At 39.7% G+C, this 21,063-nt stretch overlaps 1 protein-coding gene and 1 non-coding gene across 6 annotated transcripts in view; one reads left to right on the top strand and one right to left on the bottom strand.

Annotated features, from left to right (window-relative positions):
* The window catches only part of TRPM6 (transient receptor potential cation channel subfamily M member 6), a 138,580-nt gene that overhangs the window by 2,490 nt on the left and 115,027 nt on the right, over positions 1 to 21,063 (top strand). Inside the window, exon 1 of one of the 5 annotated variants that reach the window (XM_019736694.2) lies at positions 16,307 to 16,394. The exons of 3 other annotated variants lie outside the window; for them this stretch is intronic. In XM_019736694.2, coding sequence (XP_019592253.2) covers positions 16,362 to 16,394 — 33 coding nt within the window. In that variant the 5' untranslated portion in view covers positions 16,307 to 16,361. Of the gene's footprint in view, positions 1 to 16,306; positions 16,395 to 16,565; positions 16,900 to 21,063 lie in introns of those variants that run through there. One more of the 5 variants, XM_019736697.2, reaches the window with a different exon arrangement.
* On the bottom strand, positions 18,437 to 18,538 carry LOC141571482 (U6 spliceosomal RNA). The gene has a single exon (XR_012496210.1). It is a non-coding gene; the product is annotated as a U6 spliceosomal RNA (small nuclear RNA).

The following is a 21,063-nucleotide window of genomic DNA, read 5'->3' as shown; positions in this document are numbered from 1 at the left end:
AGGGAATTTATTGGTTCACATAGCAGTTTAATGGTGCACCTGGCTTGAGAAATAGCTAGACACTGTGGCTCAAATGATCTCTCTCTCTTTGTTCATTTTTCTCTTATTATGTTTTCAGACAAGCTTGCTCTTTGTGGTTATAAAATAGCTGCCAGAACCTCCAGGAACCATATTCTTTTAGATTGCAATCCAGTAGTGGAAAAAAGTATGTCTTTCAGCAATCCTAGAAAACTAAATCATGACACTTACTCAGAGTTGACCAATGCTAACTGTAGCTAGGAGAGTTCATATACTGGTTTCAAAAGCTTTTAGGGCCAGAGGCAAGCCTCAAGCAGGCCAGGTGGATTGAGATTGAGGGAGAGGTGGCTCTCCAAATAAAAATCAAGGCTGTTGCCATAAGAAAGGGCAATGGATGCCAGATAGTTAAACAACAAATGTCAAATGCAAAAGAAGATGATTATTTCATGCTCTTTTTTCCACTGTCCTTAACATAAATATATCAAAATATGAGTAATATGCAAGAACTCAATCAACTCTAATTCTATAAGGATGTGCCTATAGGTACTAACAATTAAAAAGGAGTCAGACGCAAAGATGGAAGACGAGGCTTCTGAATTGATTGAAGCCAGAGTCCTAGTCTAGAGCAATGACTCTCAAATTTGATGCATACTGAAATTATCTGGGGATAATTCTGATGCCCAGGCCACTTTTTATAACACTTATATCATAATGTCTAATGCTGGGACCCAAGCATCTTAGGCTCCCAAGTACTTTTAGGCTCCCAGGTGTATTGTGTCATAGCCAAGTTTGAGAACCAGTGGTCAAGAGAGGTATCAGAGAGGATTTAGAATAATTCTAAAGATACCTGAAGCTGTGCCTTGGCTATAATAGATCCTCAATAAATATCTGATGATTTGATTTGAAGGAAGAAAAGAAGGTGACTGGACAAAGGGGTGGGGCATATTTGTGAACTGTCTCCTGTTTGATTTTCAATATACGTTTCTCACTTGATCTTCATAGTCAGGATTTCAAAAAAGACAAACTTCATTTACAGTGATAAAATAGAGGTTTAAAAAAGCTAAAGTAACTTGCCAAAAGACCAACCAATGAGTAAAACAGGTTTGATGGGTTTCAAATGACATATTCTTTCACAATATTACAATTGCAGATATCAGACGGGTTTAAAAGTAAACTCACTATGTTGTACACCTGATACTAATACAATATTGTATGTCAACTGTCATTGAAAAAAAAAATTTTTAATAAATAATTACAGTTCCTATCCATTTATATAACTTATGAAGTGATCACCCTAATAAATCCAGTACCCATCTGACACTATACCTAGTTATTACAATGCTACTGACTATATTCTATGCTATACGCTATATCCCTATGATTATTTTGTAATTACCAGTTGTATCTCTTAATCCCCCTCCCCCTTCATCCATCTCCCTAATGTGTCCCATCAGGCAACCATCAAAATGCTCTCTATATCTAAAAAAAAAAAAAAAAAAAAAAAATGTAAACTCAGATGTTGAGTGTAGCAACTAAAGTTACCTTACTAAAGAATAGAGTATGGAGCAGATATGAAGGCAGTGCTGAAAAACAGACAAAAGTGGAATCATCTATTGCACGAGTTGGCAAACTAGGGCCCATAGGCCAAATCCGGCCCACCGCCTGTTTTTATAGGTAAAATTTTATTGGAACACAGCCACATTCATTTGTTTACGAGTTGTCTATAGCTTCTTTTGCACTACAATGGCAGAGCTGAGTAGTTGTGAAAGGGACCATATGGCTTATAAAGCCTAACATATTACCACCTAGCACTTTGTAGAAAATGTTTGCCAACCTGTGACCTAGAGTTTGTTTTCATGTGATCAGTAATTCTGAGAAGGGATGAGATTGCTATTACCATTCCGGGGCTGATGATAATTCTTGTGGCTGTATAAGTAGAACTCTCCAAGCTTCTATACATTCATTCAATCAGTCTATAAACATTTATTAAGCATCTACAAAGTGCCAGATACTCTGAACTCAGTTAAAATACAGTGCAATAAATAGGATAACAAAATATGGTAGCTTCTGTCTCTGACTCTAGGCAAGGGTTTGGTTCTCTTTTTGCTCATCACTGTAGGCTCAGTCCCTAACAGAGTGCCCTGTAGGCAATAGGGGATCACAAAACATTTGATTGATGAACTAATGATCAATTAATATGATACGGGCAATCAAAGGATACCCAAGGAACAAACCTAACCCAAACGCTGATGGGATGAGGTCACGTTATAAAGCTGAAGAAGTGGAAGAGGTGAAAAGAGAAAAGGCTGAAAGCAGAGATGCCAACAAAGAGGAAGGGGCTTTAGTAGGAATTCAGTGGACCTGCCTTGGACAAGGTCAGTCATTGTGGAGCGGGAGAAAAGAGAACTATGATCCTGAGCATTATTTCGTGGGAGATTTGATGTGCTATATAACATAGAAAAATCTATCCAGTTCCTGACTCAAAATCCTCCAGAAGCTTCCTGCTGCCTCTAGGATAGAATTAAGATTCCTTGATGAGGCCTTCAAGCCTTCTATGACTATTCTCTGCTGATTCGATCTTATTGCCCTTGCATCCTTACCTCAGTTTCCATGTATGGTTATTTGTAGAAGTAACATTAAATGAGAATCAAAAAAGGAAAGTGTGTAGTATGTAATAGCTACATTATCTGAGAATGTAGATACGGTACAACTATTTAAAAAGGGGAATTATGGTAGCATGTGCAAAAAGTTTTTTAAATGGTTTTTAGAAATTGTAATGATTGGTGGTAGTATTGGAATTATTTCTGAGACTGTTGTGTCTTTGTGTGGGATAAAGCAAATTACTAATTAATGGATAGTTAATTTTATTGTCCCTGACCTTGAGAGCCAGGATTCTTCATGTAGTAGAATCAGATTTAATATAAAAGAAGTTACATAAAAATATTTAATCCTGAATCTGAATTGGAAATTTAAGTATAACTCACAAGGGATATTTTATCCCTCTACTGAAAAGCTCTAGAAATAATGACAAACCATGCACCCATGCATGGCAACCAGACTGTGGTCTTTCTCAAGACCATTTCCAATAAAATAAATAAGGACTTCCTGGAGAAATAGCAAATTCTAGTTTTGGAGCAGGAAATTAAGAAAACCCTGGGATCGCTTCCCATTTCAGATTGCAGAGAAGCTATTAAAGACGACTAAGATTATGTCAAATAACTCAGGAAACAATTTGAGGAGCCCCCACTAACCAAATATGGGACAAATTGAGTGTCAATAACAATAAGAATTGCAATAGATTGCAAATTAGTTATCTATTGCTGTGTAACAAATTGCCCCAAAGCATTGCTTAAAGCCACACCGTTTCTGAGAGTCAGGAATCCAAGAGCAGCTTAATTGGTAGTTCTGTCTCAGGGTCCCTGATGAGATAGCGGTCAGGATGTCCACTGGGAATTGGTTCATTTGAATCTGGGCACGGAAGATTCACTTGGGAAATTACATGGCTCTTGGCAAGAGGCTTCAGTTCTTCACCATATGGGCCTCTCCAGACGGCTGCTTACAACATGGCTTCCCTCAGAGTGAGTGTAGAGAGCTAGTAAGAGCAGTCCAGTAAGTGAGCACCAAAGATGGAAGCTGCAGACTTTTATAATCTAATCTCAGAAGTGACATACCAACTCTTTTGCTGTAATTTATTCGTTACACAGACCGACACTTTGAACAATTATACAAGCATGTAAATTCCAGAAGGCAGGGATCATTGGGGGGCCATCTTAGACTTTGACTCCCACAGTCTGATACCCATCAGCTATGCTTAAATCCATGAGTTCACAATTTAAAAAAAAATTTTTTTTTAATCATCTCACTGATTGGTCTCCTTTTGTGGATGACAGAGAACCATATATTATCTTGAAAACTGAGGAAAGGAAAGAATCAAAGTTCTCCTGTATAAACTGTAGCATTGGGTAACAAAAGAGTAGATGAGTGGAAGACTCTTCTTATAAAATTATTTCAGCTAATAAAGTGAAATGATAGGATTGGAATATTACCGGATTGCAATCCCCAATAAGTTAATGAACTTAGGCATTGAACATGAAATGCTGCTGATAATGAAGAACAAAAATCAGACATTATGTGTCATCTGATGAAAGAACACACCACCACCTAGATCTTGCCAAATGGTCTGATCAATTCTCTGGATTCAGCTGTCAATTTGCAGGAAAAGTGATAGGAGGAACATGTTGAACTATACTATAAATGTGCAATCAGCAAAATCCAGATTAGGAGAAATCTCTGTAGGTTAAATGGGCTGGGTTATTCAGTAGAAAAAGTGTAAGGAAAGAACGGATGGAGAACCTACACTTTATTAGAAACAGAAAAGATTTTTTTTAAATGGGCAAGACTACAGAAGCTAGGAATACATGGTTGGTAAAATTATAAAGAAGTGCAAGCAAGTTATTAAAGCCAGGTTAGTGGAAAGAAATGATTAATATAAAGATAGTGGTTACTTTGGAGCACAGGACAGGATGTGATTGGGGAAGAGCATGTAAGAAGCTTTTGGGTTCTGGCAAAGTTTTATTTCTTGACCTGGTAGGTAGTAATAAGAGTGTTTACCTTATAATAATTCACTAAAACATTAATTTGTTTTATGTAGTTTTGTTTTTTTAATCTGTGTTTTATTTTATAAGATAAAAAGCAATATTTCTAAAGGTAATACATGAATGTGGTAAAATATTCAAACAGTGGAAAAATGTGTACAATGAAACGCAATCTTCTTCGCAACCCATCTGCTAGTCCTTCAGTTTTCTTCACCAGAGATAGCTGTTGACACCTGCTTCTTGTGTATCTATCCAGGGAGATTTCATGCATATAAAGCACATGCAAATACATGTGTGCATATTATATATGTATATGTGTGTACATGTGTAAATAAATACATAAAAATATAAAAGTATATAAATAAATATATATAATTCCCTCTCTCATTTTAAAAGCACAAATGGCAAAATTAGAATACCACGCACCTACTCTGATCTTTGTTTTTCACTAAATATTTTGTTTTATAGATTGTTCTGTATCACATAGGGCCACATTGGATAAACAATTATAGTTAGTCATTCTTTCCAGGCTACAACCAACATATTTTAACTTGTAAATAGCAGTTTAAGTAAACAGGTACTTTTTCTAAGAATATACTCTATTAAATCAATAGATATGTTTCTAATTTCTCAGTGTAGAGATACCATTCGTATTTGTTTGAAGGTTCACATTCCTCGTAAAGTTTAAAATTGACCTGTTCTGGTTTTCACCCAAGTTTTCAGCTTAAACAAACCTGCTCAGCTCTAATTCAGACAAGATTACGTGGAAGAAAGGTGGATTCCGGAGTTAGCGAAGTGCTTCTTCAGCATTTTCCTCAGTGAACTGCAGAAATATTTTATGGCAAGTGTTAAAACAACACACCTGTGATTAACCTTTGTGCTTCTCAGTTGATAACTGCCTGTTCATGGTAATAACTAGGATGAAAGGAGACAAATATGCTGTCTTCTACAGCCTTTAAACTCTAATCATGGGATAGTAAATGTTTTCTGGGTTACAATTATAGTCTGTTAAAAGAAAGGAAAAACTTGGTCAAGGGTTTTAACTCTCTTTATTTCCTTTAATGTTTTTTGCTTTTTCAGTAACTTAAGTAGTGTTTATCGAGTACTTACCATGCATCAGCCATGCAGAGCCATGAGGTAAAGACAGAGAGAGCTCACAGCCTTGCTTGGGAGTCATAATATATACACATAGGAACGAGCTATTGGATAAGACAGTATTATACAGTCTATGTTGTTAAGTCACAATATATAAAACATGTGTAAATATATGCAATACATATGTAAATATACATGAATGCTAAGTGCTGTGGCACAGATCATTGGAAACCAGGCACGATACAGTGTGGAAATGATGTGAAGGGCCAGTAAGCCAAACCAGTTGGAAATTGATGGGAATCTGGTTGTCAGGTAAGACTCTGTGCTGTAGAAATGTGTAGAGCTGAGTTTTTCTTTTGAAATAATGATGGATGGACTCACAGAAAGTAGCAAAAATAATACAAAGAGGTCTCCTGTATCCTTCACCCAGCTTCTCCCAATGGTAACACCTAACATAATAATACAGTATCAAAACCAGCATATCAGCATTGGGACAATCTCCAGATCTTTTTCAGATTTCAGCTGTTTTATAGGCACACATGGAGCTGAGTTTTGATAAATGAGTTCAACAGGCAAAGAAGAGGAATGAGGAAAAACTAGAGATAAGCAAAGCTTTGAAGAACTGTCCTCTCCTTGCTCTTCCAATTCTTGGCCATTCTACATAATCCTATGTAAATTAACCACACTGCTTTCCTCACCAGGTGTGGGTTTGTTACCCTCCTCTTCACAAATGTTACACAAGCACTTACCCCTGTTCTCTTATACCAGTGATCCAAACATAGGCAGTCTCCCTCCTAGAAATCATTTATTTTCTATAAGTTAGTTTGTAAGTAAGTCATTTGGAACCCAGAACAGATTTTCACATGGAAACAGAGGTACGTAGGTTATGGGTTCCCTGGCCTATCTCCAGGCCTATGAAACTCATAATGTAACTATTCTCTATAGAGAGCAATATTTATCATACTATTCATGGTGGATGTGGTGGTTAGGGAGGAGGCATGTCTTCCATCGCAGATGGACTCCTGTCTTAATAGGAACCATTCTGTTGCTACAAGCTGCCACTCAATACAGTGGGTAACATTAAAGGAAAGCCCTTTTTTGATGCTTTTAATTACACAAAGTAAAATCTTTTCCAATTCAAGTATTCACCCACTTAACTATCAGTTCTATAAGAAATGATATACGAAGTGCAAGACGGGGCTGCTGAGGAGAAATAGGCAGGGAGATACTGAAAAGAGAGCTTCTGGAAGAAATACAGCAGAATAATACAGGGGTTATCTCTGAGAGGTGGAATTACCAGTGACTCATGATTCATTCTTCATATTCTCTCGCTCCAGTCCCCCCCATTCTCTCTCTCTCTCTCTCTCTCTCTCTCTCTCTCTCTCTCTCTCTCTTTCTTTCTCTTTCCCCCTCCCTCTCCCGTGTAACTTTCTGAATTCTCCAAATTTTCTACAACTAGGATGTATTGCTTTTATGATCTGAAAAAATTAGAGTGCTTCTGGAATGAAAGGGGTGCATGCACATTTTGAAGCAGTTCCTATGTGGTTGGAAGGAGAGGAGGGGGACTACAGTACAGTGTGCTCAAGGTAGAGGTGAGATGGTTTCTAGGTCCAGCAGCATTGGTAGGAGCCCTCCAAGCGCGCACAAGCACGAACGTGATTCAGAACTTTAGAGAGATGGGGTATCTACCCAGAGAAGGAACAGATGCTGAACTTTTTGTGGTTTCCCCAGTGAAATATGAGGCTACTGTTGATGCCTTCAGACAGGGTCCTGCCAGAGTCAAGAAAGGAGTCCATTTACTGCTAGGCCATAAGTCCCTTAAACACTGGGTTTATATCACCATTCCAGAAGGTTATATTGAAAACCCTGAACTTCCATTAAAGCCATATTGACAAATATCAGTCTCTACAAGTTCTTGAATGAAATCTGCTGTCAGTAAGTGCTTATCCCCAACAGGGGAAGAAAGAAGGGCAAGTATCCAGTATCTCTGAGTACTTTTGCTTTCAAGAGTGGGTGGTCCTGATAATGATTTTGGTCCCATGGTCATGATCAAAGATCCTTTCCCATGTTTGCACAGAGTCTCAAACAGCAGAGATTGGGCTTTCTGGGTCCTCTGTGCTGTCCTAGATGGGACTTTAAGCCTGTAAAATTTATACATACTTCTGCCATGCCCTTTAGATATAGTTTACTGCCCACATGAAAATGTTTGTCTTCTAATCTCTGCTTATCACAGTGATAAGTTGTATTATTTGCAGTGGCAATCATTTCCTATTGTGGTTTTTGATTTTAATTATGCAATTACAATTTTGTGAAATATTTTATGGAAATATGAATATGATACTAATACGTGTGCCCTGTACATATACTCATGCTGGTTTACCCTGTAGATATACTCATGCTGGCCTAAGCATACTAATGCCATAAAAAATAAAATGCTTCAACTTGCTTATTCTTCATTTAAAAAAAAAAATCAGAATTCCTGAGCTGCAGAAAATATAGATTCTTAGCAATTTGCATCCATTTTCTGATAACTTTTAAAGTAAGAGAGGGCAATTTGGAGCAAGTATGATACTTTTGTAAAGAATAGAGATAACAAAGCTCCCACTTTAATGTAATTGGGTTGAATAAACATTTATGCATGCTGGACCATATAAATGCTAGGTTCTGCAAAAACAAGAAAGAAGCAGTTCCTATCTTTACAGGGTGTACAATCTAATCAAAACAGAACAAAAATCTGTGAAAGATTTTAAATGAATATCCCTTTTGTCTTTGCACCAAAGGAGGCCTGTTAATATTCAGAGGTACCAAAGTGATTGCAAAGAAACTTCTGGCTGAATGGAAATGGGTTGTGGGTGATGAGAGAGGTAGAATGACTATATAAACATGGACCCTTTTGAGAATAAAAGGGGGTGCTATTAATATTTATGCCTGTGCAAAAAGCATAATCTGGGTCCCTTTTAGGCCAACAGGGAGTTATGGTGCTCTTTGTTAAAAGATAGGATTTAGAAGAATTTCCATTAATCTAAATGGTAGGGAAGTGTATTAGTTTGCTAGGGCTGCCATAAATGGATGGCTTAAACAATGGACATTTTATTGTCTTGCAGTTCTGGAAGTTAGAAGTCCAAAATCAAGGTGTCAGCAGGGTTTGTGCCTTCTGAAGGCTGTGAGAGAAGCACCTGTTCCAGGCCTCTCTCCTTGGATTCTAGAAGGTTTTCTTGTGTCTTCATATCACCTCCCCTCTATGCATGTCTCTATGTCCAATTTGCCCTTTTTATAAGGACAGCAATGATTTATAGGAAGCAATCTCTGTTTTGGCCTGGATCTAGCTTGTGGGTCTGGCAGCAGTCATATCATGGAACAATCTTTCCTCTACACTCCACCCCTCGTGACTTAGAGTATTCACTTAGAGTATTTACTTCCAATCACATGCACCCCTCTCTCTTGCAAGGTGCCCTGAGTGGTCCACAAGGGGCTTCATGAGTAGATAGGTAGCTCATTTGGTTGCCAACTGACTGACCACAGTGGAGACACAGTCCATAGCAACAATATAGATATATGCAAAAAAGAAAAAAGAAAAAAAAAAAGACAGAAAGAAAGGCAAAAGAAGCAATCCAAGTTTAGCAACAGTTTTTTCCATCATGCCCCCTAGGACCTGAACCAGTGTGCCAATCGGTTGTCTAGGGTTGGAGTTGGATCACTTAGAGTATTTACTTGAGTTTTTATATGTGCTAACAAAAAAGAAAGATTTACAGATTCTTCTGGTATAAAAACACAACATTTAATTTTCATGATAGCACAGGTGCCCCCTTGTAACCAGACACCACAGGAACAGCAGATGTCTAAGGTTGGAAAGACTAATATTTAGTAGGGACTTGAATTAGGAGGTCTTCTTCTTCTGTGACTATGACACTTGTAGTCTTATTTTTGGATGTTAATTTAGCTGCCACCTTGTGAATATGGCCAGGCTGTGTGGGTCATACACGTTGGCAAGGGGAGGTGGTGTTTTCTGGCCTGAGCAGGTGAATAGAGGGAAGAATATGTCAGACCAAGACTCCTACCTTCTCCCCTCTTTCAACAGTGCGTGTACAGATCCACATGTAGCTTGTCTCCATGGGTCCTGACTGCATTTGGATTACAGGATCCTACTGGAGATTTAGCCTCTCCATTCAGCAGAATGAAGTAACTGACCCATCTTGGCGGAACGTCCCATTGCAGATTCCAGTAAATGGTCCGTGTTCTGAGGACAATAGGGCTTAGTGCCTTCATTGTGATAGTTTGTTGACCCATGACAAGCGTCAAGACTGTTGCCGTGTCCTTTGTTTTCCACACCTTTACTATATATTGAGTGATTCAGTCTGAGTTCCTACTCTGGCATATGGGACAATAGGCCCCATAGGTTGGTTTTATTTAAATGTATTAACACTTGGGAAAGCACCATATTCCACCTGGCCCTGGTAGGTTTTCCAGTGAGTCATTTTATCTGTTGCTCAAAAACACCATTTTCCCATCCCACCAGCCCATCTGCTTGTGGGTTTTAGGGGAGCTGGAATCTCCATTCAATATCACGTTCCTTTGCCCATTCTTGTACATCATGTCTTTTGAAATGTGACCTCTGGTCACTATCTATTTGACGGAGTACCCATACATAATACTTAGCTTTTCTAGTCCCTTTATGGTAGTGGCTTGATTAGCCTGCTGACATGGGAAGGCTTGAGTTAAACCAGAGGCAGTGTCAACACACACCTCCGCATATTTGTAACCCTCACTCAAGGGAAGGGAGCCTATGTATCAATTTGCCTGTCCCTTGGGGGCTTTCAGAGCTGCTCCCCTTAGCTGAAGCTCCAGCATCTCCTCCTTAGCTATGCACCATCCTACCAGGATGCTTTGGTGTCCACTTTTCCGATGTACCAAATCTGTTGTGTCCACTGACAGGTCAGTTACTAAAGTGTGTATTTTTGCGAACACATCTGCTTCCTGATTACCTAGAGCTATGGACACCTTATGGGCAGGGACAAGGAAAACAAGATTTGCATCAGGGTCTTGCAAGCGAGTCCAAATATCTTTCCACATTTCTTGTAACCATAGAGGTTTGTTCATGATCATCCACCCCGTTGCCTCCCTTGTCCAAGCCACAGAGTCAGTCCGTCCTGAATGGCCCAAATGTCAGTACACAAGGTCAGCAGCCAAGGTTCGTGCATGATTACCAACCAGACTACTCTTGACTTGGCCCATTGGCTACTATGATTTGTTCCTGTTTCCATCTAGATAGTTTCAGTGTGTGGTTGAATGGCAACTGCCATCCAGGTAGGCAGGTTGCCCCAGCTAGGGTCATCAGTGTACCAGTCTCCAGCCGGAAGTTTCCTTATTCCTTTACAGGTTGCAGGGGCCAACACGGGTTGAAGCAGGAGGTTCTACATATTCAACAGGGTCTAACAGTTTCTGCATTTCTGGAAACAGAGTATTCCTCTGTTGTAAATAGGCATGCCATTTAGTCAGCGAAGGAGCCTGAGTCATGGCAGAGGCTGGTAGGTGAAACATGTCAATCCACATGGGAAGTTCTTAAGAGACTCCACCTGCAGGAGCACTGTACACACTGCTAATAATTGCTGTTCTGTTGGCGTATCATATGATCTCTGCCCTCTTCCAGAGTTGGGACCAAAAATCCAAGGGGCAGTTGCTCCTTTGCTGTGTGTGTCATAATGCCCAGCCTATACCTTTCGAGGTTACTGAAACATTTAATTCAAATGGCAACCCCATGTGGGAGATTCCAAGAGCTTTAATCTGTTTGACCAGTATTTTTGCTTTCTCAACGGTAGCTTATTGTTTGGCTCCCTGATCCAATATAGATATATCACTTCTTAAGTAGGCGATATAATAGGCAAAGGCATTGTACTACATGGGGTATAAAAGTTCGCCAATATCCCAGCATTCCCACAAAAGCCTATATACTTCTCTTACATTTTTTTTTTTTTTAATGGGATAGGCTTGTACTTTGTCTGACAGCCTCAGGGAAAATGCAAGTCTTACTCAACCTTACGACTCCCAAAAAGTTTACTGAGGACCTTGAATTTTCTGCAGATTCACTGCCCATCAGTTTTTGTTGTATGTGGTCCATTGAAAGGTTTTCTGTCGCAGACGCAAAGCTGATATATACAAGTGACAAAAACCAAGTTCCGGTTCAGTCAGTCATCCAAGTAAATTTTTAAAGAATGCTCATTATGTTCAAGGTGTGTGTAAAAAATACAAAAAACAAAGAACAATGGACCTTTATAGCCACACAGGCCTCTGTTTAAATTTTCATTGGCTTCACACCTGATGAGCTGTGACACAAGTGATACTCATGATAAAGACTTCTGACGCTTAAGTGAATCCTCAAAGAGATTTTGTGCAGAAAACACTGAGGAAAACAATGAGAAAATAAACTGGGTTACCTATTGCTGCACAACAAACAACTTCCAAATTTAGTGGCTTGAAATAACAACAGTTGATTATGTCTCATGATTCCGAGGGTTGGCTGTGTGGTTCTGAGGGTTGGCTGGTTTCTCCAAGTGTCTTTCTCCCCAGGATGGTGGTCTCTGAGCAGTGGAGGGTGAAGGTCAAAGTTGCAAGGCTACTTGCGGCATAGGCTCAGTAACTTAAACCATGTCATTTTGGCTATAAGTCCGGCTCAGATTCAAGGTTGTGGAGATGAGACTGGGCCTCAGCATAGGAGGGCTTTTTGCAAAGTCACATTGTAAAATGGTATGCTGCTGGGATTGGAGGAGTTTGTGGTCATTGAACAAACTATAGTCTCAACTGTGTTTGTTTTCAAGAAGCTGAAGAAAATGGCATCTGTCAGCTTACCTGGCACTTTGTTACAGGCACTCAATCAATCTTAATATTCCTTCTTTCTTCTCTTCAAGAATCATTCAAAATTAAATGTGACGGTACAGTTCTGAAGGAGCTTAGGCTCAGTGTCAATGTTTGTAATGCACTTTTAAGGAGCACCCACAGCTGCCTGAAGCAACCCATGTAGGCTTGTGTAACAATCTTGTGTGATAAGGTGCCCAATTAAACTTGAATTTCACTTGATCTTAGCCAAAAGGCTGAGAAGCGATAAAACTTGAATTTCAGATAAGCAATGAATAAATTTTTAGTATGTCTCTCCTTGTTAACAGTTTGGCATATATTCTTCTAGAACTTTCCTGTGACAATGTCGATGTAAAAATGTGCAAACCTGTAGAGAATTTATTTAAAAACTTGTTTAAGCAAAAAAGAGGATATTCCCTAAAAGCAAGATCTGCATAGACTGAGAAAAATGTTTCAGAGAATGGCAGTTTACAGCTTCTTTTATGCATTTGGAATTAAGGAGGAAGTAAGGAAGATTACATGAAGGTGGAAAGCAAGGGGGGGGGGATTGGTTTTCAGGATAGTTAACAGGATTATAGGCTTTCTTGAGGGTGGTTACTTTGAAAAAGGCATTTTGAAGGTGTGTTAACCTAGACACACAGAAACAAGGGACAGAGCTGGATTAAGGCAAAGATAAAGCCTTTACTATGTCTGGGGCATGACTACCCACCAAGATCTGCCCAGTTAAGAATTTATGATCAGATCACCCTGTGAGGTTACTTTCTGTAGAACCCCATATCTTTGTTCACACTACTTACACATGTAAGTTTTAAAAAATGGAATCATTTCCTAGTTGCTGTTTTCCCTTTCCACATCTGTACATTTAGATCTAATGCCTTCTTTTTAAAACTACATGCTGTTTCATGGTATGGTTTATTAACACAGTTTCTTTATCTAAATGTCCACTGATGGCTGTTTGGATTATTAGCAATCTTCATTACAAAGAGTGCTACTACATGTATCCTTATACGTGTATCTTTATGTATTTCTGAAGTATGAAGTACTAGGACTGGATTGTGATGAGAAAGGATACAGATCATTAAAATGCCCTGAATCCAGATCATTAAAATGCCTTCAAAAAGGCTGTCATTTAAAATTCTCACCAGCAGTATTTGAGGGTTGCTATTTCTCTACTTTGCCAACCATGAATATTTTAATCTCTGCTTATGTGACAGGAAAAATATGTAATAATCTGTTTTCATAGCAAATAGAGAAACAAATTGGGAGCACAGTGCCACAGAAGCAATGAAGAAGAGAAAAATTTATTCAGCAAGCAGAAGAAAATATTGCTTTATTTCAAAAGGAAACTTGATTTGTAGCAGTTGAGGGGAATGAATGGATGGAACTCAAATTCAACACCCTGGGTTTGAATAGGAAAGTCTGAAAACAAGTAGTTATACAGGAATGAGTTGAGGAGAGCTGAATTTCAGTCCTCATTACTGGCAATATGCCTTTATCCGACTTCTTAAATGAGTAACTCATATCTTTCCCCGCTTGTGGAACTTACCCCACTTGTGGACTGCCCTCTAGGCTTATCATAGTTTCCATTACCCCCTTCAGATTACCACTGCCTTTATTTTGTTTCCTTTATTCTTCTGAAAGGAAAGTGGTGGCAATAAATCAGAGATGATAATGTACCATGATGGATTGGGCAAGAATTTTCCCATGGTGCCTTTCTTTACTTGGTGCAAAGACATAGAGCTATATATTTCTCTCTCTTTTTTTTTCTCCTGGGCTGTCCAGAGATCTTGGGAAGTATTACTGTGCAAAACTCTCAACAACCCTTGTCCTTGTCTAAATAAAGGCAACTGAAGTAAAACCAAATCCAAGCTTGAAACAGTTTTTTTTCAGAACAATGCATACATTTGAAACTACCCTTTAGTGGCTTCCAATTGCTGGGACTCATTAAGATCTTTCCAAGTTAAAAAAAAAATGTTGTTATACCAATTTTTCTCTACTGAAAAATCAGCTATTCCCCTCCATTCTGAAATCATTAAGTTGACTTTAAAAGTTGGAGCAGTATCTTAAAACCATGTTAGATCAGGAATAAGACATAATATCCATGGTAAAAAAAAAAGGAAGGTCTAACAAAAAAGAAAACATAGGAGAAAAGAGTGGGAAGAGGAAGAAAGGGGTAGGGAGGGCAACAAATGAAAAAATAAAGCAGTGTTTCTGTTGACAAGTGTTACCAATGGTGCTCCAGGTACTGTTTCAGTTTTGATTGTTTCTCCTCCTACAAACTCAAACTCCTTGCAGACTGGACAATGTCTTATTCATCTTTGTTTTCCCAGTGCCCAGTAGGATACTTGACAAACAATCTGTGTTCAGGAAGTATTTGTTGGCTTGAAACAAACCACACTGGACTGCTAATAAACATTCTAAAATTTAAATTTCATACCCAGTTTCTGGACATAGGTGTATTTATGGCCAGAAGACTTTTATAGACAAGCTTTTAAGTTGACTGATGCAATTGTGAAAGATACAGATTTCAGGGCCCCACCCAAGAAATTTCCGTACAGATGGTCTGGGTGGGTGGGGTCTGGGAATCTGCACTTCCAACAAATGCCTCAGGTGTTTTTGGTACAGCTTGGGAACCAAAGGCAGCTTACAAACTAACTCAATAGATGCCTTAAGCCTTGGAATTGCCCTAGTATTTTAAACTCTGTGCCTTGAAGCTTGATCTGAAAAGAATATATGACCACCCTAACATGTAAATTTACCAAAGAGATTAACCTAAGAGGTGGTAATCACAGTGCACCAAGAACCTGGGGTTCCAAATGTCTGGTCTTTGTGGGTCTGCACATTTCTGAGATCTCCCAGTCTCCAGTGCTGTGAGAGACCTAACAGGGAAGATGTATGGAGGAACACCAATCAAGAGGTGTTTACTTGGTTTTAGGGGGGCTTCTAAATCTGTTTAACTGCTTACAGATCATTAACATTTTAAAAGGGATAAGTCAAGAAGAGGAAAGGAGATTAAAGGTGTTGGAAGAAAAACAACAAAATGGTAATACACATATGAGATGGTCAAGTTTTCTGATAAAGAAATATTCGAAATGGGGGTGGGGAGGGAACTGCTAACAGCATCTACAAATGTGAGCTGACTGGGCACATATTTAGAATGGTCTAAATGGGTAGGTGCCCCTAATTTAAAGTCAATGATCAGGGGTGAATGGTTAGCGTTATTAATTACAACACTTGTAATAAGTGAGCATTACTTCTGCCAACATACTGGGATCCACCCATCGTCACTGATCACAGCCTTTATCAAGACTGCCTAGCCAGGGGAGCCCTCCAAAAATAACAGAAATCAGGAAAGCTTGTGTATGATATTTTATGGATTTCTTTGTTCAGTATAACCTCTGAGGAAGGTGGGTTTTTTTTACTATCACTCCCAGTGCACAGATAAGTGAACTCAGGCACAGAGGAGTCACTTGACACACCCAGTAATTCCTAGGTAGTAAAAGCAGTGCTGTTAGGTTACATCTCCCAAGGCCTCCCCGCAGCTAACTGACTCAACAAGCACAATGCACCACCATAAAATATGTCTAGGATGAGGGTCGACATCCCATTTGACCCTCACTGTATTTCTTTGATCTACGCAGGAGGTGAATCACCTCCTTTCTACACAGGAGGTAACTGAGGCCAAAAGGTATTGTGACAAATGAACGGGGCTGTAAAAGGCAGCGTGTGGAGGTGGAGCCCAGATCTGACTCCACAAGTTAGAAGCTCAGATAAGGCTTTGGTAGCGGGGCCTGAGAGTCAAAGATGAAAGCCCTATCCACATTGGAGCGCTTACAGGTAAGCTGGACTGCAGGCGTCGGTAGGGCAATGGGCCTTAGGCGATTTACCAGATCTGAGCCCAGGGCCCTGGGTGGCTGTGGGTGGGGTTAGTTGCACCAGTATCTAACTAGGATCTAGAATAGCTAAGACTTACGAAATATCCTTCCAAAGCCCTCAGGTTTGCATTCTAGGCTGATTATCACATCTGAGAGTTCGGCTGGCTAACGTGGGGCATCTACTAAGGGGCAGATCCCCCAGCCCCCACTCCAGGGCCAGCGCAGAAGTGGGTCAGAGCCGACACCTAACGGGAGCCGGGGTTTCAGCTTAGGGTGGCGGGGACACTTCCAGAAGAGAAGGCAGCACTCTGGTTCCGCTCCCTGCCAGCGGCAGAGGAGGCCTTACGTGTCGTGAGCTGGGATCCGGGAGGAGAGAAGGTGCAGTTTGGAGTGGCCAAGGGCACGAACCTTGTGCGTCCCCGCATGCCTCGCGCGAAATACCCGGAGCGATGAGAGTGCAGGTCAAGGTAAACACCGACCCCCATCCGCCGCTCCATCCCCTACCTGGCGCCACCGGGAACTCGCAGCCTCGAGTCCCGCGCGCGAGCTTCACTGCTGGCGCAGAGCTCAACAGGAAGTTCTGGAGGATTGGAGAGGGAGGGCGACCACGGCTGCTGGGGACACTTGGGAAAGAAGTGAGCTTGGCGAGTTAGGGAATGGACTGGAGACCCTGGCCATGTCTTGGTTTCTTCTAAGGCAGCCAAACCTCAACCTGGTTATCACTATTTTGTCTGGACTGGCACACACTATGTGTGAGTTAAGTACGATTTATTGAGCACATTGTATTTTAGGCAGAGTACAAGGTGCTTGACAAAGCGAGCTCGTTTCCTCATAGTAGTCCGGTTGTTAAGAGCACTTCTTTGGAGCCAGATCACCTGAATTAGCCTCCCATTTCCACCACTAGCTATAATCTTTGGCAAGTTACTTAACCTCTGTGCTTTGGTTTCTTTCTCTGGGGATGGGATGATATTTATAATTTGAAGATTAAATGAGATGCTATATATGCAATGCACTTAGAATAATGCCTAACATATTTAGCGGGTTGCAAGAGTTCCTGATTATTATTTAATCCTGGCAATAATCCTATGAGATCTACGTATCATTTGCACCCCACCCTACCCCACCCCACTGGTTTACCGCGGAGGGAGAAAAACAGAGTTGAGATTTGAACCCAGGTCAGTACTTTAAAACACTAAGAGCATGGGTAGTCTATCCATACATATGATTTTGATCATTATAAGGAGAAAGTGGATCACCTTTAACTGCCAGAGTGGGAACTGAGTTCTTCACATTCTTTTCCCCTGTATACAAATTTTGTTGTTTCATCTTTCATCTGCTTGCATTTTTCCACGACTGATAAAGATATTCTGACTTGACTGGCATTTGGGTTTAGCTGTAAGACTGTTTCTTAGGTTCCCTCCGACCCCACCCCACTCACTTGTAAAACATTTGAGATGGAACTGGCATGAACTTTTTTGGGGTAAAATTGGGGGCCAGTACCCTGAGGTAGTATTACATTTTCCTTGATAGACGAGGGCTTAAATAGCATTTGAGTTGCATGCACCCTAGAGGAGAGGGGAAGGACCCAAACAGCATATTGGTTGTATGCCACAAATTTTGGTCTTACCTTACCTATTTACAGTTCTCTACCACAGCTAATTTTTTTTTTTTTTTTTTTTTTAAGTAGGACATGTATGCCGAAACTATCAAGCATTTGGTAAATAATGGACCTGAAATATGTCTTGCCTTTTTTTCTTTCTCACTGGGTTTTTAATCATGGGTTTTCAATATAAGTTGAAGAACCCACACATCCTCAGAGTGACTTTCATCAATCTTCTGGTAGAATCATACAGTGGTGGAAGTAAAAGTGGTCATTCTTCCTATAGCTCCATTATTTCTTTGTGTCACGTCAGAAATCTGCATGGCAACTATATCCTGTGAAAAACCATCATTGTTATATAAAGTATTCTGAAGTGAGTCTCAGTTGTACATTTTTTCCTCCTTACTAATATGGCACACTTCATGAATTTGTGTCATCCTTGTGCAGGGGCCATGCTAATCTCTGTATCATTCCAAATTTAATATGTGTGCTACTGAAATGAGCACTTGGTTGTGATGTTTTTTTTCCTTTTTATTTCTTAGATTTATTGAAGTTGTATATACACGTAGTTCAGAGTCAAATAATTGCATAAGGTTTATTACTAAAACACAGTAGAAACCTCCATTATTTCCTGCTTTTCAGAAAGAGCAATCATGTTCATCTCTTAGCTAGTTGGTGCTTATTCTAAATCATGCTAATATTGCCCTTTCTTTTCCTTGTTAAAGAAAATGCAGATGTACAGATTCTTTCCTGAATGTGAAACCTCTTGACCTTTACATTTTACTAGTTGTTTCAAAAGATTTTTAAACATACTTTACAGACTGAACAAGACACACTTGTGGCCTGCTTTCTGCCTGTGGGCATATATAGGGTATGTGTATTTTGTTTTCCACTATGGATTGTTTTCTCTCTTGAGTTCTGCCACCGCCAGTCCCCTGTTTACATTTTTAACAGGTTTATGGAGATATAATTCATATGTTATATGATTAACCCATTTACTGTGTACAATTAGTTGTACATCCATCACCACAGTCAGTTTTAGAAAATATTCATCATCCCCAAAAGAAATTCCACACCCCTTAGCTGTCTCTCTCCATCCCTACCAACCCTAGGCAACCACTGACCTGCTTTCTGCCTCTATATATTTACCTATTCTGGGCATTTTGTATAAAGGGACTCATAAAATATGTATTCTTTTGTGACTGGCTTCTTTCATTTAACATATTTTCAAGGTTCATCCATGTTGTAGCATGTTGTAGCATTTATTTCTTTGTATTGCTGAGTAATATTCCATTGTATGAATACATCACATTTTATTTGTCCATTCAACAGTTGATGGATAGTTAAGTTGTTTCTGCTTTTGAGCTATTGTGAATAATAATGTTATGAACATTTCTGTACAAGTTTTTATGTGGACATATGAGTGTGAGTTCATTTCTCTTGGGTAGATACCTAGAAGTGGACTTGCTGGATCATATGGTAATTCTATGTTTAGCCTTTTGAGGAACTGCCAGACTGTTTTCCAAAGTGGCTGTACCACTTTACATACTTACCAGCAATTTATGAGAGTTCCAATTTCCCCCCATCCTCATCAACACTTTGTATTGTCTGACTTTTTGATTATAGCCATTCTGGTAGGTGTGGAAAGGTATCGCCTTGTGGTTTAGATTTGCATATGACTAATGATGTTGACATCTTTTTCATGTGTTTACTGACCATTTATCTATCTTCTTTGCATAAATGTATATTCAGATTCTTTGTGTGGCACTTATTTTTGATCCAGTTCTTGAGATTTTCTGACTAATGCACATATTCACATCCACACAAAAGCTGTTATGCAGTTTCTAGGAGATCATAACCCTTTGATATCTCTCTATGGGTCTGAGGATACCCACAGAGGACATGTTATATAGTGGGGATTTTTCTGGGCATTTCATGTGCGTAATCTCACTCATTATTATCTACTGGGGACCTCACAGTATTTGTGTGGGGATCAGGTATTCAGGAAAGTCATTTTGTAAACCCTAAAAAAGTATACAGCTTCAGGGACAGGCATAGGTGCACGTTCTGAGGTTAAGTGATGGTGAAATGAAGTTGTTAAGAACATGAACTCCAGCCAGACATCAGCATTTGAATCCTAGTGTCATTTTTATAAGCTGCTATGTCCTTGGGCAAATTACTGAACCTCTCTGACTCGGTGTCCTCATCTGTAAAATGGAGACAATAACTGCACCTACTTCCCACATGCTCTTGGACAGAGTCAGGATAAGCAGATTGCTTTGCATTGTGCAGGTGTGTGCATAGGCAGTTCTGAAGAAATTGTTAACCTGTGTTGTGGACTGAATGTGTCTCCCAAAATTCATGTTGAAGCCCTAATCTCCAACGTGGTTGTATTTGAAGGTGGAGCTTATGGGAGGTAATTAGGTCTTGAGGATGGAACCCCATGAATGGAATTAGTGCCCTTAAAAGAAGAGATGCAAGACAGATGATCTCTCTGTCTGCCATGTGAAGATCCAGGGAGGTGGCAGCCATTGTGAGACAGGAAGAGGACCCTCATCAGAACTCGACTGTGTGGGCCCTCTGATCATGGACTTTCAGTCTACAAAATTGTGAGCAATAAGTGTGTGTGTGTGTGTGTGTGTGTGTGTGTGTGTGTGTGTGTATGTGTGTGTATGACCACCTAGTCTATGGTATTCTGTTATTGTAGCCCAAATTGACTAAGATACCTGCTATTAATATTGTCTTACAGAATGGACCAGGTATTATCTTATAGTAGAGCAGCTTAGTCTTTGAATATGAAAACATATTCCTTCTTTCTGGAGAAAATAGGTAACTTCCATTGATCATCTAATGAGCTGAGGGGTTTTTATAAATTAAATCTTACAATCTTAGAAGAGAAAATTTTTTCCCAGGAGGATTTAAGTCTGTAGGGTATTTTACAGATCCTTGGTCTAGATCAGTTAATGCTCTCTAACCTTGGTCACCCCTGTTAGTGTCTGCTTTAAAGTGACTTAGAAAACAAAACAAACCC

The sequence above is a fragment of the Rhinolophus sinicus genome, linkage group LG04 (genome assembly GCF_036562045.2).
Source record: "Rhinolophus sinicus isolate RSC01 linkage group LG04, ASM3656204v1, whole genome shotgun sequence".
NCBI lineage: Eukaryota > Metazoa > Chordata > Mammalia > Chiroptera > Rhinolophidae > Rhinolophus > Rhinolophus sinicus.
Note: the sequence above shows the minus strand (reverse complement) of the source record. Positions and strands in the feature narration are given on the sequence as shown.